The following is a 16,978-nucleotide window of genomic DNA, read 5'->3' on the forward strand; positions in this document are numbered from 1 at the left end:
GTGGCTGTGTGCCTCTGTGCTGGGCACCTGTTGTTCAGAGTAAACATGCTTGTCTTGAAATTTTACCTTCCTTGTGGTGGCCATGATGTCATAACCCAGCATATCATTTAATACTAACTCATTTTTATCTTTCCAGGAGAAAAAAGGTTGGTGTTGTATTTTTAAACTCTTTTTATAGGAAGGCAGGGACCTCGTCACCCAATGTTTTTGCCTTGTCATTCGTTTTCCTTGGCCTGGGGGCTGCCTCTCTTCTCTGTAAATGGGGATTAAGTCCCCTCTGGCCGGGTGGGAGCAGGGGACCCAGTGAGGCCAGGACATCGCTGTCTGCCAGTGTAAGGAGCAGCGGCCACTGTCATGCTGTCAGCCCGCTGGTCATCCTGTGTGTGTGCGCATGTGTGTGTACATGTGCACGTGTGCACACATGTGTGCACATCACTGTGGAAGATGTCCGCACCCCGGTAGGTGATGGACCCCCCATCGTGGGGGGCTGCGTGCATGACAGTTTCTTTGTTTGGCCTTAGCCTGGAGGTGGCTCCCTTGCCCCTCCAGCTGAGCCGGTGGGGTCTGCAGGGACGTGAGGGGTCACCCGCCCATTCCCCCAGTCACCCAGAGGGGCTCCCACCAAGCAGGCACAGAAGTTTGCCCAGGGGGTGTCCAGCTTCTGGGACCCCAGGGTGGCCTTAGCGAAGGGCCAGTGCTGGGAGTGGCCCCCTCCATCATGACCTCAGGAAGTTCATTCCAGGGGACCAGGGGGCCCTGGAAGAGAGTGTCACCTGGTACCGGAAGGGACTTGGGGAACGAGGGGCCCTCGCAGGGCCCGTGGCCCCTAGAACTCCTGTCAGCTCTCGCCACATCTCCCCTTGATGATGGGGGACACGGGCCTGAGGACTGGACAGCGTTAGCCAGGGTCACCCGGCAAGTCGGCGTTGGGCCACTAAGGGGGGTGCTGGGGTTCTTGCACCTGAGCCCCTGACCTTGGCTCGTGGGACTTGCCCGTGGCCTCTTGGGGCTGCTCTCGGGGTTCAGCAGACAGATGTGGCCCCCAGGGCCACGGCACAACCAGCTGTTTTGAGGGGGTGCCGGGCTGTCCGGCCGTAGGTGCATGGGGTGGGCGTGGTGGGGTGGAGGGGCCGGGGTGAGAGGGCTCGGCCCGGCTGTGTTCCGGACCGCTTGGCCGCCCGCATGTCGGCCTCCCACTGGGCCGTGCGGTTCCCTGAGTTTATCCCGGATGCGGGCATCGAAAGTCCGTGCGTGGATGGCGGTGGAGGTCAGGGAGGCCGCGTGCTGGCCTTGCCCGGCATTCCCTTGGTGGCCCTTTGGGTGGTCACAGGAGCCCTGACAGGTCCCAGTGACAGATGAGAAAACCGAGGCTGGGAGAGGGGGGTGCAGCCAGCCAGCGGGGGTCTGGGTGGGGTGAGGGGAAGCCCGGAGCTGCGGCTGAGCCCATGGGCGGGGTGGGGGGAAGCCCGGAGCTGCGGCTGAGCCCCTGGATCTGAACTTGGGGTCCTGCCCATGGCCCCTCGGTGCTGTCGTCGGGGTTGGACGCCTCCAACCGGTGGCTGGGTGGGCACTGGCTGGTCACCCCTGGGGACCAGTGAAGGCTCAGGGGATGAGACCAGAGTAGGGCCGGGGAGGGCACAGAACTCGGGGTCCTCAGGATGGGGAGCTGTGGGGAGACGGGAAGTCAGGCCCCCATGGCACCCCTGACCGTCCGACCTGAGATCTGCGTGGTGGTCTCACGGTGCCGCTGTCGGGGGCAGATTCGGCAGTCGGGGGGCGCGCCTGGGGCCCGGGGCGCGGACCTGCCCGTCACCGGGCCCTCGTTTCCACCGAGGTTCCGGGTCGCGCTGCGGACGGCTGGCGTCCGTCCTCAGTGCTCAGCGCCCCAGTGCGCAGGGCCGGGGGCAGGGTGCTCTTCGAGATCGGAGGCTGCCACTGGGCGGCTGGGCCCAGGGCCGGGCGGGGCGCCCCGGTAGGTGAGAGCCGGCTGTGGTGTGAGTGAGCCCTGGGTCCCCGAGGGCCACCCTCCTTGCCGTCCTTGCTCCCTTGAGGCCCTCTCTGCCTTCTCAGGGAGTTCGCCTCGGGAGGGACATTCCGCCACCTGAGGACAGTGTGGCTCGGCCGTCCCTGCTGGTGGGGGGTGGCGGGAGAATCGTGGGGAGCCGGGTGGTTCTCACACCCCGAGTGGGCAGGTAGGACGTGGATTACTGGGGTCCTTACTTTGGATCCTCAGGAAGAGGCAGCTCCCAGTGTCTCCCCCATCCCCCGTGCCCCCTGGATGGTGTGTCGGGAGCCAGGTGGGGCCTGTTTTGGGGAGAGCCCAGCCCGCCCCCGACCTACCCATCCTCTCCCGCACCCACCACTTGCCCCCTCTTACTTCCTGCCTGCTCCCCACCCTCTACCTTCGGAACAAACCACGAAGTCAGATAATCATTTATTCTGCTTTATTTTGGGGGCGGGAAACGGTGAGAGGGGAGGCTGAGGAAGGGGCTCCTCCCCATGGCAGAGAGCAGGGGGGTCTGGCAGGGATGCTCAGGGACTCGGCACAGGCCGCCGGGGGCCTCGGACCCTCTCAGTCTCTCTGGGAGTCCGTCCCTCCTTCGTGGGCCTGCGGGCCCCTGCGCCATCAGTCCTGGGAGGGGCGTAGGGAGCCCCTCAGGGTCCCGTGCAGTCACAGGGACTCTCGAGGGTGCAGGTCCGGTAAGTACTGGTACGTGGGGACGTCCCGTGGAGCACGGCACCCAGGTAAGGGGCAGCGCCAGGGTCAGGCAGTCAGTGAGGCGGGGTCTGGGCCGGACGGTGGGGGTGGCTTGCTTTGCAGGGGGTGGCGGGGTGGGGGAGGCACCACGGCACACCACAAGACGCGGGGGTGGGGGCTCGGGGGAGCAGGAGCACCGGTGATGGAGGTAGAAGAAGTCAGTGGAGCACCCAAGGTCAGTGTCCCAGGGTTGCGCGAGGCGGCCGCGCGTCGCTCCGGGGGGCGGGCGCCTGACATCCGCTTGCTTGGCTGCATCCGCGGTGCCTGCTTCACCCAGCCTGGGGTCACGGGGTCCCTTCCCGCTCATCACTGCTCTCTCCTCTCATTGATGTCACTCCCCGGCGGTGCGCCTGGGCCCTGGAGACTTAAGACGGAATGTGTAGCCCTGAGCTGGCTCTGGGTCTCTGGTGACTAGGTAGTCTGTTGGCACTGATGATGTTGCTGGTTGATGAGTTGAAGAAGTCGTTGCCCTTCTCGAGTGGGTTGCCCTTGAGTCGGGAGGGGCACGGGGTCCGAACGAAGCAGGCTGAGGCACGGGGAGGCGGAGGCAGGTCGCACGGGGTGCTGGGGACGGAGGCGAGGAGGGCTGGCGGCGGGCGAGGCGTGTTCAGCGGCCGCCCATGTCGGCGTCCTCGTCGGGGAGCTCCTGCAGCTGGGCGCCCTCACTGGGCCGCCCTTCCCCGCTGGGGCCCGAGGCCTCTGCGCAGATCAGGGCCAGGAAGCGGGCCAGGGCCCTGGCCGCGCGCTCCTGGAGGGGCGGGGCGGGCCGCCCGAGGGCGCCCCGCAGGCGGGCGTGTAGGAGGCCGAGGGCCGCGGGGCCCGCCTGCACGTCGTCGCCCTGCGCGTCCTGCGAGGTGTCTTGCAGGCCGTCATGCAGGCCACTCTGTCGGTAACGTTGCAGGTCGTCTTGCAGGGCGTCTCGCAAGACGGCACCGCCGCCGACGACGTGCAGCTCCAGAGCGCGGCGCCCGCGCGTGGGGGGGCGGGCTCCCCCTCCCAGGGTGACCCTGACGCCCAGCCGCTCGCACAGCCTCATCCAGAGCTGGGGCGTGAGGCGCAGGACGCCCCGCCGCGCCCGCTCGCCGGAGGGGACGACGCGAGCCCCCAGGAGCCGGGGCACGTGGGGCAGCAGCCAGGCGAAGGCCGAGGCAACGCCGCGGCTCGCCAGGAGGGCCGGGTCCAGGACGAGGCGCAGGGAGCGCCCGGCCGGCGGCCGAGCCAGCTCCAGGGCGTGCGCGGGCGGCAGCGGGAGGCGCTGCCTGGCCTTCAGCATCACCAGCAGGGCTGCCACGGCCAGCGCGTTCTTCCAGAACAGCAGGCCGCGGAAGAAGTGCAGGATGACCGCCCTGATCTGGGCCACGCTGAGGTGGGCAAGGAGGCTGCTGAGGATCTGGTCGGCCGGGATGCGAGACAGGAACTCTTGCTGGAGGGTCTGCCCGCGGGGCTCCTCCTGCAGAGGCGCGTCCTCGTTTCCGTCTTCCTCCCCGGACTCCGGGGCCGCACCCCTGGCGGGTCCTCGGGCGGTGCGGAGCAGCAGGGGCCGGGCGGCGTCTCGGGGCCGGAAGGGCCCGCCGCTGGGGTTCCTCACGGGCGGCAGGGGCCGGCCACGGTCTTGCCCGGGCTGCTCCATGACGTCGAAGTGGAAGTGAGAGAAGAAATACACCCAGTGCCCGGGGAGAAGTGCGGTGAGCCTGTCATCATTCAGGGAGGCCAGGTCCTCCTCGTCCAGAAGGATCATGATGGGCTCCTCGGTGTTCTCCAGGTAGCGGCACCACACCATGAAGGCAGCCCGGATCGGAAGGATCTTCATCTCCAGCCGAGAGTACTCGACCTCGATCGGGGAGATGTTTCGCGAGTAGAAGGCGCAGGAGACCCTCTTGCCCGTTTGGTCATCGACTTGCACGAGGGTGGCGTGCAGGGCTGTCTTGGTGACGCCCGTTTCCAAGTAGAAGGGGTTCTGGGGCTTGGGGTGGTGGAGGAGGGGCGCCTTGCGGAAAGCCCGCTTCAGGCACTCGAAGGCCTCCTGCTCCTCATCCGCCCAGAAGAAGGGCTTGCTGGTCAGCAGCTGGCGCACCAGGGGCTCGGTGATGATGGTGAAGCGCTCGACAAAGTGGCGGTAGGGGAAGATGAACTCGATCAGGTGGCGCAGGGACTTCTTGGAGCCGGGGATGGGGTAGCCCGTCACGGTGGTCACGATGCTCTTGTTTAGCTTCACGCCTTTGGGGGTGATGACGAACCCCAGGAACTCGGCCGTGTGCCGGTGGAACTGGCTCCTGTCCAGGGAGCAGTAGACGCTGTGGTGCCGGAAGCGGACCAGGACCTGGCGCACGTGCTGGAGGTGCTCCTCCTGGCTCATGGAGTAGATGAGGACGTCCTGGCCGTAGGACAGCACGGAGTAGCCGAGCATGTCCTTCAGGATGAAGTGCAGCACGCTCTGGGGGATGGTGGGGTCCGCGGAGACGGGGAAGGGCTTGTAGCTTTCCATCTCCTGGAGCTCCAGACCGAACGCCGCCCGCCACACATCCTCTGCCTGGTTTATGTTCATGCTTTCCTCCACCACGGTCCCCCGTAGCTCCAGCTTCGTGAACCATGTCGCTCCGTGTAACTGGTCGAACAGTTCCGGAATCATCTGTATGTAGTCCTGTCTGTCGGTCAGCATGTCCTGCAGCTCCCAGTACTCATCGCGCAGCCTGGCTCCCTCTTGCGTCCCGGCACCCACAGGTTCCCAAGGCGCGGAGGAGGGACACTCATAGAAGGTCTCGCTGTGATCACTGTCTCCAGCCTGCTGAAGCTCAGAGGGCTCTGATTCAGAAAGATCATCGGATCCGTCTGAGCTTGGCTGGTCGGAAGTCTCATCATCTGCTTCCTTCGGGTTAAACACGTCGGCCAGGTCGGAATACTGGGGCGGCAGTCCGGGCAGCAGGCTGATGGCATGCTTCTCCAGCGCGAGGCATGGCGGGGGCGGGCGGAAGCAGTTCTTCAGGCAGTAGGGAGAGTGGAAGGTGCAGCGGCCTTTGACCCAGTCGACTTCGGGGGTGTGGACGCGGAGCCAGTTGATGCCCAGGATCACGGAGAAGTTGGGAGACGGGACGATGTCGAACTCGATGGGCTCCTGGTGGTTCTGGTGGATGCACACCAGGGGCTCGGTGTAGAGCCACACGGGCTCGTTGCCGATCAGCGAGCCGTCCATGGTCTGGATCGGCTGCGGGTAGGGCTTCTCGTACAGCTCGACGTAGTGCTCTTGGGCGAACCGCTCGTCCATGAAGTTGGCGCCCGCCCCTGAGTCCACCAGGGCCTGGACGGCCACGCTGTGGTAAGGGCTCACTCTCACCATGAGCAGCAGGAAGAGGTGGTCCCGGTCGATGGTGGGGTGCACCTCGCAGGGCAGCCAGCTGCTGACCATCCACCTCTCCGGAGCAGGTGAGTCGATCCAGGTCAGGTTGCGCGGGCGGGCCTCGGGGGGCAGCCTGAGCATCGCCCGTCTCTCCGCCAGCTTCTCTTCTATCTGCAGGACCAGCACGATCAGGCTGTCCAGCGAGTCCGGCTGTGGGACGCGGAACAGATAGTGCCTGATCTCCTCTTTGAGCCCCTGGCACAGGTGGGCCTGCAGGACCTCGTCCGGCCAGCCCAGGGTGGGTACCAGGCCCTGGAACTCATTGATGTAGTCAATGGCGGCGCGGTCCCCTTGCCTGATGTTGAACATGGCCTCCTCGGCCACGCGCAGCGCCTGCCGGTACTCGAACACGTCAGACATGGCCTCTAGGAAGGACGGGAAGTCCCCGATCAGGGGGCTGTCTTCCTCTATCAGAGCTCTGGCCCATTCCAAGGCCAGGCCTGTGAGGTGGCAGATGATGTAGCCCACGCGCAGGTGGTCGCTGTAGAACATTCTGGGGTAGCTCTGTAAGATCAGCTGGCAGAGCACGATGAACTCGTGGTATTCTCTGCGGTCCCCGGCGAAGGGTTTCGGGATGGGCAGGTGGCCCGCGCTGACCCCTCTCATCAAGATCTCCTCCGCCACCCTCTGTTGCTCTCTGAGGTCTTGCATGCGGAAGTACAGAGAGATGATGGACCTGACCATGGCCATGAACTCCACGGTGGAGGCGTCAGTCAGCTCTTCGGGACGCGGCCCCGGCCCCGCGGCCTCCAGGTCAGTGCTGTCGTCGTCTTCGTCCGGCCCCCCCCATGCAGAGCCTAACGCTTCTTCCGTTTCGCCAGGTGCCTCGCCGACCGGATCTCCCGTCTCCTGGCGGGAACCACCGTGTGACTCCTCCGGGTCTTGGAGTAGGTCATTGGGTGGATCCGTTATTTCCGTCAGTGGGCCACTGGATGGCCCCTCCATGTCTTGGAGGAGATCAATGGGCAGCGCCTCCGTTTCCCCGGCCGGTCCGCCGGCCGGCCCTGCCTCCGCCTGCGCCCCGCCGCCTGACGACTCCATGGCGGCGCCGGATGAGCCCTCGGAGGACTCCATTTGTTTTGATGATGGATTCTTACGCTCCATCATCGTCTCAAATGAGTCTTCAGAGGGTTCTATCATTTCGTCGGATGGGAGGAGTGTTCTCTGAAGACTGGTAAGGTGGTGACGCGTCTGGCCAGCGACTGCGGGCGCAGAGATCAGACCCTGGTGGGGGGCGGGGCGGGGAGTAAAGGCAGCCGTTTAGGGTCTCGAGAGGTCAGGGTCAGGTTTTCCAAGACAAACAAGAACAGAGAAACTGGGGGGAAACCTCCCTGCGTCCCACTTGGGGTGCCCCCAGGGAGAGGATCGGTCAGCCCCTGTCCATCTTGGCTACCCCGCCTGTTGGGCCGGCCTTCTCCCTCATGGCTATGAGAAAGTCACAGCCCGTAAATTTTCTGGGGTGATGGGCCTAGGGTGCCACTGTGGCCGGCTGGCGGGCACCTCAGGGTGTACTAGCCGCTCATTTCTCCCTGGCACACGTGCCTGGTTGACCCTCCTTCCCTCCTGTGGTCACCCATAAGTCACAGGGGTCACATCTTGTTAGCCCCGGCAGGCGAGGCACCCCGGAGGAAGCTTGGTGGGGAGGGGCTGTCCAGCAGAGACGCCCATGGTTTGACCAGTTCAGGGGAAGAGGGCAAAACGGGCACTTGGCCCCCGACCTGTCACGTTGGGCCAGCACCCCCGAATATCTTTTATTTCCTCCCCCAGATCCAAAGTAGAAACAGGGGAGGCCGGATATAGAGATCTGGATTCCAGGTTGCATTTTTCTCGTAAACGTTTACAGAACTTGCACGATGTGCCCGAGACGTGCGCATCTGTGGCGGGACCTGACCTGGAGTTTTGTGCTGATTTCTATTCCTTCCTCTTGGCGGCTTCCAATGCTGTGTTCTCCACAGCCCTGAGCTGCTAAGGAGACCAGGCCGTCATCTCCCTACCCCTCCTAACATCTACCCTCGCCCAGGATTGTTCTCTCTGTTTGCGGGGAAGGGGCGTTCAGGTTCTACTTCCAGCATTGGGACCTCGGTCCCACGTGTGCAGACATATTGACTGGCCCCAGGTGGGGCTGACCTTGACCCCTTTGCTCTGGTAGACGCCCCTGTCTCTGTTGCTGGTTGGTTTTCTCCCAGCAGAGGGGTGTATCCAGTCTGAGGGGTGGGGATGGGACAGAGCAAGAGGGACCCTTGACACCTGGCCATCCTCGAATGGCTTTCTGAATGTCTAGTTCTGGGTGGTGTAGTGCGCCAAGACCGAGTTTAAAGAGACGTTTTGGTTGGGTTATTTGCACTGTTCTCTGCATGTGGACTTCTGGTTATTCTATAAACGAACTCTATGGTTCCTGCTCTTTATACATTTATTTAACACCTTTCGTTACTTCTGAGTTTTCTGTTTAATCACTGGGCTGATCATTAAAAAAACAAACAAACAAACAAAACAAAAAAAGGAAAAACAAACACACACACGCGCCCTTCTATAAAACCCCTAATGGCCAAAATCCAAACTTTTCAACAAGATTCAGAATTCTGATCTGCTGTTTCTCAAAATTAAGTTCTCGTTAGCGTGACAGTTAAAATTGATCCCGCGGGCCCTCTGATTAAAACCTTTCGCTGTTTATTTACTGTCCACTCTACTAAATCCAAATCTTTTAGCATAAAAATTCCTGACACATAAACTCACCAACATCATTTTCTGGCTAAAATTCTGAGGCCTTAGAATAATAGAAAATTACTATCATGTCTATCCTCAAGGTCGAGAGTACATTTTTTTAGTATGATGTACGAATTATGTAAAGTCCTCCTGGTCATTGGTCACCATCTGTCTTCACAGCGACATAGACAGAGCATGTCACATAACTTAACTCACTTCCTCTTCATAAAAATCCTATAAGGTGTGTATTATTATCATGAAATGCCAAGTCTCTGACATAAAATTCTAACCGAAATGCAAAATTCGGCAACTTCATCGGCAGACTTATCTATTAGAAATAAAAATGTCAGTATGTCTTCTGAAACTCTGAAAACCCTATACTGACGAAAATTTAAAAATTTAAATTGGTTACAATTTAAAATGTAAAATCTCAGTATCTCTCTTAAAACCTTTAAAACCCTTTATTGGGTAATATTTAAAATTTAAAATTTGAACTGGCTAATATTTAAAAATTTAAATTTCAGTATGTCTCTTAAAACCCTTTATTGGCTAATATTTAAAATTAAAACATTTAAATTGGCTAAAATTTAAAATCTCAGTATGTCTCTTAGAGTCCTTAAGACTCTTTATTGGCTAAAATTTAAACTTCTTCGCAAAATTATTTAAAAAATAGATTATTCCCCTTCTTAATAGAAAGTCCACACTTATATGTAACTGATTAAATCCTTCGACGTCCTGTCTTGATACTAAAATGTAACATCCTTGACATGTTATAAACACCTGATCTTCATACTCCTTAACCTTAAAGTTCAAACTTTTAGCAAGATGCATAAAAGTTATCCCATGACTTCGCCATTTAAAGCTTAGAAAAGTTTCTTCTCACTGCTTATATATGAAAGTCCAATCACTTAGCATAAAATCAAAATTTTTACCATGCAATTTATTTGCACACTGATGGATATAGAACCCAAAATCTTACTGGGCTACTTCTTAAACTCTTTATTGGCTTAATTCCAAACCTGTAAGCATGATATAAAAATTCGAGCATGTCATTCCCTCAAAAGGTCACACTTCCTTGCAAGGTACATGAATTTGGTCCTGTAACTTCTGCTTAAAACCCTATAATGTCTCTTAATCACCTCTGAGACAAGCTCTAAACTCCCTGGCATAAAAAATACATCTCACTCTACGATTTCTCTGCACACCGTTCTTAACCAAACACAGCAATGTTGCCATGTCCCTCTCTTAAACTCACTTAATGGCTGAAATCCAAATTCCTTAGCAGGCGCAAAAACGTGATCCTGTCATCCCTCAAAACAGTATCCAAACTTCTCAGCATGCTATGTGCAATCCATTATATGACCTCTGCATAAGACCCGCCCCTCCGTCCCTCCCTCTAAGTGACCCAGTTCCCCTGCATATAGACGGAGTGCTTGTGCCAAGGGTTGCCTCCTTCGAGCTGTCCACACTCGCTCATTATCTGTTTCATCAAATCTAGACACCTTAGCATGAAACGTGTTTTACCAGCTAATTCCCCTGGAGACAAAACTCTCATCAGTCACTCCTTAAAACCTTATACTGGCTAAAGTCCAAATGCCTCCGCGCTGGGGCTCACAAATGAGATCATATCCCTCCCCAAAATGAAACGCCTGAATGCCTTCAACTCTCCCATAAAATTTCATCTCCTTGGCATGTTATAAAAATCTGATTATATTATCTTTACCATAAAAATCCACTTTTGTAGCTCTGCCGAAATGCATAAGTTTGATCATGTAACTCCTCAATTTAAAACTTTTCAAGGTTTCTTCATTGCCTATAACATAAAGTCCCAACTGCTTAACATAATTGCAACGTTTTACCATGTAATCTATCTTCAGACTGGTCTATAAAAAACCCTCAATCTCACCCCGTCATTCTTTTAAACCCCTTTTTGGCTTACCTCCAAACTTATTAGCATGATATAAAAATTTGATCTTGTCATCCCTTAAAATAAAATTCACACTTCCTAGCACAGTATATAAAATTTGATCCTGTAACTCTGTCTTCAAATCTTCCACTGTCTCTCAGTTGTGGAATTCTGGAATAAAAGTCCGAATTCTTAGGGTAAAATGTGAATTTTATTTTGCAGTTTCACTGCAAACTATTTATCAAATACACACACACACACACACAAATCTCACCACGTTCCTCTCTTAGAACTTTTTATTGGCCAAAATAAAATTCCGAGGCATGTGCAAAAATCTAATTGTGTCGGAGCCTGGAAATAAATTCCCAATATCTTCGCGTGTACCCAGCGTTGATCGTTTCGGTTTTGTGATTAAGCTCTCACAACTTTGGTGCCAACGTCAGTCCCATCTCCTCGGCATGCTCTCAGAGTCAGAGTTAGCGTCCCCTCAACCTGGAAAGTCTGAATGTTCTAGCACGATACCGGCATTTGTGCCCGTTCCTTTTCTACTCACAACTCTCACTGTTTCCTCATCGCCTGTAATATGAAGTCCAAAGCCTTCGGCGTTAAAATACACGCTATCATGTGTTTTTCGGCAGATTTAACCTCCCACGAGCAAAAATCTCACCAGCGCATTTCTTAAAACTCTATGGCAAGAACCCAAGTGCCTTACCACGATAGAAAACTTGGATCCTGTCTCTCCTTAAAATCAAGTTCAGATTTCTTTCCCAAAATGTCTACTCGTGAAACCGCCACTTAAAATCACTTAAAATCAGAGTCCTAGCATGGCACCCAAATTTACTCATGCGATTTTTAGTTTAAAACCTTCCGCATTTTATGCTCACGACGTCAGATCCAAAGGCCTGAGCACGGAACGAAAGTCACACCAAGTGTTCGTTAAACCGAAAAATCTTTCCGTCGCTCTTAAATAAAAAGGATAAAAAGCCGAAATTCCTTTGCACGAAACCAAACATTTTCACCATCTCCAATTTCTAGCTTCAGTTTCTCGTTCCTCCTCATACTTTACCGGGCTTCTGTCCCCAAACGCATCTCGATTTGATTGTCCCTGGGTCTTTCTGTTTTGCTTTGTTTTGAATGCTAGCACCTCTGTGGATAATTCATCAATTCATGTCCCGATTGTTTTTTTCCCAGGCCAGGTATGTGCAAAGAATGGTGCCGTCTCGCGTCGCAGAGCCACCACCCGTCGCCAGCAAGAAGGCGAGGACCGCGCCCACGCGCGACATGCCACAATGCCGGAGGTGAGTGGGGGTCCTGCGGGGCAAGGCCGGGTCTCCCCCTAACCCCGGGGAGGGTTCCTGGGCCCAGCTGGCTTCCCCTTGGCGAGGACTTGGCCGTCACCGGGGCCCCCGTTTCAGAAAGCGGAGGCGCCTCCGCCCTCCCACCTACCGCCTCGGACGGCCCGCACGCCCGCGGGCTGCCCTGCCCTTTTCCGGGCCCTCGTCCCTACAAACGCAGCGTGACACATGCCGAGGTCTCGCGCCTCCGGACGATTTCTTAAAGAAATCTGGTTTGGAAATTCTCAACTTATCCCCGCTTCCCCTGCCTAAAATATGTCAGGATTTAATGCGCCTGGTTGGGGTCCTTGAGTCAGACCCTCTCCCCGCCAGCACCCGCAGATAGACACCCCAGCCTCACCACCTGCAGTGACCAGAGCCTTCTCGTCAGTTCTGCTCCCGGCTGGCCTCTGAGCAAGTGGCCCATGGGGTCAGGGCTTGCCAACGTGCGTCTATGAAGGGTTGGGGGGGGGTGGGGGGCCGGGGGGGCCGGGGGGGGCCAATCCCTTGGCGAATACCTCTCCCCGTCAGCTCACTTGTACAGTAAAGGAAATCTGATTTTAAAAATAGAGCTTGGAAGAGGAGATGAGAGGAAGAGGATATTTAGGAGCAGAGTTGGGCCTGGGGCGGGAGGCGGGGGCGGGGGCGGGGGGCCGGAGGGATTAGGGGAGAGGTGAGGACAGGGGAGGAGGGCGGGAGGCCAGGTGGGAGTGGGCAGGCCTGAGGGTGGGGGGGCTAGGGAGGGGGAACGGGGTTCTCCGCCGCATGTCCCCTTCTCTGGCCTCTTTGACACCAGCTCTCATACCTGGAGCCCCTGGCCCTCCGGGCTACCAGGGAGGCCGTCAGGGCCAACATCAGGTACAGACCCCTGCCGGCCACCTGGGTGTGAGGGACATGGCCACCAGGTCTGAGGGACAATGTCACTTCCACTGCCCTGGTCCTGCTGCTGGCATGGACGGGCCTTGGGCATACGGGGACACGGGGTGGGCCCCAGGTTGTCGCAGGTTGTTTTGTTGAACTAACGTGCAGATTAAGGTGTGTCCTTGGCTAGCGAAGGCTGAGACCTTCCTGGTTCCCCTGGGGTGGTCGTTTCTCACTCAGCCTCCCCGTCGAGGTGGCCGAGGAAAGGGACAGGAGTCCTGAGTGGCCTCTGGGGCCCGTGAGGAGGGTCCAGTGAACCGGGGGAGCCGCGGGGGGCTGCTGGCCTGCCGCCTCCCTCCCAGGCCCCTGCCTCGTCCACTCAGCCCCTTGGCTTGCGGCTGGAGACCACTTGGGCCCTGCCCGTGAGAGAGCCTCCGACCTTGAGAGCAGCCAGTCTCACTCCCTCCTCTTCCCCGAGGACATTCAGGCCTCATTGGGGAAACTGAGTCTCTGGAAGGAGGTCACTGTGACTCAGGACAGATAGTGACTCATGGGGCTGTCCCCAGGGTTCCTCCTCTAACCCCAAACCGGCCTGGGCAGGGGGCCTCTCACGGAGGGTCCCCTCAGCCCCGCACCTCCCCAGGCCAGTGTCCCCAACCCAGCAGTGTTCCTGTGGCCGAGCCCCTCCCCACTGCCCTCCCTTGACTGGCAGCTGGGTCAGTCTGCTCAGAATAACCCTGGGAGGGGGAGACGGCCGCCCGGGGGAGGGGCTGGGGGAGGGGGTCACAGGCGACTGTCCTTTGAGCTGCCCAAAGTGGCCCGGCCAATCAGCTGCTCCCGAGGCTGCTCTTGCCTTTCAAGGCGAGCGAGGAGGGGAAGGAACTGCCAGCCACCAGCCGGCACCCACACTGACCTTCAGGGTGCCCTCCTCCTGGGCCCTCAGTTTCCCCGGATCTGCAGGGTGGGCTAGGGAGTGGTCTTCTCGCTTTCCTCCTGTCCCTGGGGGGTCCTGAGAGGTGCTCGGGGCGGGGGGTGACCCAGGGGAGCAGTGGTGAGGGGAGGGGTTTGGCTAAGCGAGTGGCGCTCAGGGACCCCCCACCCTGCCTCAGTTCCATCAACTGCTCTTAAAAATTGGGGGTCCTCCTATTTTATTTAGTTAGAGGTCCCCACTTGGAAGGCCCTATGGGGAGCACAGGCTGGGTGGTCTCTTCTAGCGTTTGCCCAAGATCGACCGCTGGGCTGGGCGGGGTCTCCGTGGAGCCTGTTTGTGTCTTCGGGGGCCCCCTCCGGGCCCAGGGGTCTGCGGCTGTGTGGACGAGCCAGGAGCAGCAGCCCCGGGAGAGTGGGGGCCGGAGTGGGTGGCGGGGGCTGGCCTCAGTATCCCCATTTGCAAGTGGAAGGAGCACGTCCCCCCAGGGCGGGTGGCCTGCCGGGCCCTTAGAAAACTGTGACGGGCTTTGACGGCACTGCGTGTAGAGCCTCTGCGGTAACCGCGGTGGCTGAGCGCGGCACTTTCCCGGCGGGACGTCGACCTTAACGATCTCGCTAACCCCTGAGGTGGCGTCGCCCGCCTCGGAAGAGAGTGAACGGAATTCAGGGGGCGACCTGGCTCGCCCCAGGGCCACGACTGGCGGTGGCGGTGGCACGCGCCTCGGGCCATCGAACCCCCCACGCCGAGCGGCTGAGGGCCGGTGGACGCCCCAGGCTCGTGTCCTCCGGGCGCGGCCCTTGGATTTTATTTACTAAAATGGATGTTGCCTGAGCGTCTGCTTGGTGTCAGGCGGGACCCTTGCCACTTGGCCCCTAATACTGACCGTGTGTCTTTCGGCGGGGTGCAAGGTGCTCCCCATTTCATGGCCATTAGATTTACAAGGTTAGAAGGCCCGGTTCAGGAAGAAAGAGGCAGGGGCAGCATTGAAAGCCAAGTTTTCCTCCCTCCATGGGTGGACATAGAGGTTAGTGGCCATTTGGGGACCATGAGGGATCCCCAGGGCCAGAGAGGCCTGAGGTCCACACAGGGTGCCTGTGGCCCCATGGGAGGCTGGACCAGAGGCCTTGGGGGCTTCAGTGTCTGCCTCCATCTCCCCGAAAAGCTCACATGGTCACTCCCAGCCCCTTTCGGCTAATTTGGTCGTCGACGAAGGGGCTGGACAGCTGGCCTGGGGCCTGCTAATTATAGCTGCTCGCATCCGTGAACGGCGGCGTCGGGTGCCCCCTGTCGCGGTCCTTGCCGGCAGAGCACCCCTTCAGCCTTTCTTCCCAAACGCCGGCCCACCCTGTTAATCACACAGGTCCCCCCGCCTGGGGGGTCAGCGTGAGCCCCCCAAGTCTTACCTTTGCTGCAAGTGTTCGGTGGGTCCGCTCTTGTCCTGGTCGCTGGAACCTCGCTTCTTTCTAAAAAGTTACCGGATAAATTTGTCTTTAATTATTCGAGTTCGGGCTGTGGGACGAGCATGCGTTTTCCGCAGTAGCCATCACAGGACACGTGCGGCCTTAACCCACGCCGCTCGTCACCCCGCTGAGGTCCACACTGGCGCTCGCATGCAGCCTCTACCTGGGACTCCCCAGCTCCCAGCGAGCCCCACCCCCGATCTCACTGGACCCCCACGCTGCTCTCCGGTAAATGTGAGTCAGGGCTGACGTGGGCCGGGGGCTCGGCCCCCCGTGCAACCCCCAGCAAGTCTTGGTTCCCTGAGCTCTGACTCCACAGGTGGCTACAAGTAGCATCTTCCTAGGCGGGCGGACCCTCCCTCATCTGGGACCCCCGCCCCATCTGGGTCCCCGGGTCTGCCCTGGCAGTGCCCTTGGCCTCAGCACACAGTAGGACTGCTGGCAGCAGGTGAGGCTGCGCCTTGGCCAGGGGACCGGGCGAGCACACTCTCTCTCTCCCCTCCCAGGTGGTGGAGAGGTGCTGTGGCAGCCGCTTTCTCCCCCGCAGGGAGCAGATGCCCGGCCCAGGATCGAATCTAAGGTCTGGAAAATGATCTTTTCTCCCCTGATTTATAATTTGGATAATTTGTGAATTTGTGCACCTTCAGAATGGGACTAATTTGAGTTCTTTTTTCACAGCTGAGGCTCGCTGCCCCGCGGTGGGCAGTGAGCTGGTGACCCCCGAGGCCAGGGTGTGGCTCGGCCTTGGCCCCCCAGGATGGCACGCCTGCCCAGAGGGGTGCGGGACCCTCCCAGGCTGAGCTCGCCAGGTATGTACCCTGCTCAGTTATACAGACGGCCTTTTGGGGGTGGTAGGGCCTCCAGGAGTGGGGGGTTGGATGGCCTTAGCTCGGTAAAATGACCGAAAGCTTGGAATGATGCTGTTCACTCTTGCCTGTTACGTGTAATCAGGGGAGGCGGTCACCTCTCTCGCCATCACACAAAGGGGTGCCAACAACTGGGACATGGCGACAAAGCTCAGGGTGCCCTGGGAAGAGGTGGGCGACATTGGCCCAGGGGTTAAGTCCCTCTTCTCTCCTGTAGGGTGGGGACGATTGTCTTCGAGCGTTGCCTTGATGTCGTAAATGAAATAAAATATGAAATGCTCGGCACGCAGTAGGTGCTCGGCGCGTGTATTTTGGGCGGCTCTGCCACCTCACTGTCCCTTGGCATTTTTGTAGAATCTCGAGGGGGAGATGCGGGGAGTAGGGGAGGGGGCCAGAGGGTCTTCCCTGCAGCCAGCTGAGTCGCATCGCCGGGGCCCACGGCCTCCCGGCCAACGCCCCCCGGCCCGCAGCCGGCACAGGCCACTGCGGCCTGGCCGTGCTGCGTTTCGTTTTTATTCATCGTAAATAACGTTTTGTATCTGAAAAACTTGGGGCTGGCTGACCTGCGCTCACGTTTCCCCCCCACAAAGTCTCGGTGGGCGGCGGGTCTTTGCCCAGCAGAGGGGAAGGAAGTTCTAGAAGGTCCCCGTCTGTGTTAGGTTAGTGAGAGGAGGGACTAACCAATCAACCAGTGAGCTGGCGTGTGCAGATGGACGGGGGTTCGGTCTGATTTGGGTTGAAAGTCAGGCTGGTTTTGTGTCCCAG

At 58.6% G+C, this 16,978-nt stretch overlaps 1 protein-coding gene and 1 long non-coding RNA gene across 3 annotated transcripts in view; one reads left to right on the forward strand and one right to left on the reverse strand.

The window, feature by feature from the left end:
* Positions 1–2,841: 2,841 nt before the first annotated feature.
* On the reverse strand, positions 2,842–7,313 carry RTL1 (retrotransposon Gag like 1). Its single transcript, XM_016119516.2, has one exon. The coding sequence runs from the start codon at positions 7,290–7,292 to the stop codon at positions 3,366–3,368; it is 3,927 nt and encodes a 1,308-aa protein (XP_015975002.2). The 5' UTR covers positions 7,293–7,313; the 3' UTR covers positions 2,842–3,365.
* Positions 7,314–7,368: 55 nt separating this feature from the next.
* Positions 7,369–16,978, forward strand: part of LOC107497560 — an 88,571-nt gene continuing 78,961 nt past the window's right edge. The window contains exons 1-2 of one of the 2 annotated variants that reach the window (XR_004950049.1): positions 7,369–12,059; positions 15,854–16,156. This is a non-coding gene — a long non-coding RNA (uncharacterized LOC107497560). Of the gene's footprint in view, positions 12,060–12,842; positions 16,157–16,978 lie in introns of those variants that run through there. The other variant, XR_004950050.1, reaches the window with a different exon arrangement.

This window comes from Rousettus aegyptiacus, unplaced genomic scaffold (genome assembly GCF_014176215.1).
Source record: "Rousettus aegyptiacus isolate mRouAeg1 unplaced genomic scaffold, mRouAeg1.p scaffold_m13_p_3, whole genome shotgun sequence".
Lineage (NCBI taxonomy): Eukaryota > Metazoa > Chordata > Mammalia > Chiroptera > Pteropodidae > Rousettus > Rousettus aegyptiacus.

What these genes read in the sequence shown, in the direction of transcription:
- RTL1 (XM_016119516.2), bottom strand. Translation starts at nt 7,292, where the DNA reads ATGATAGAACCCTCTGAAGACTCATTTGAGACGATGATGGAGCGTAAG.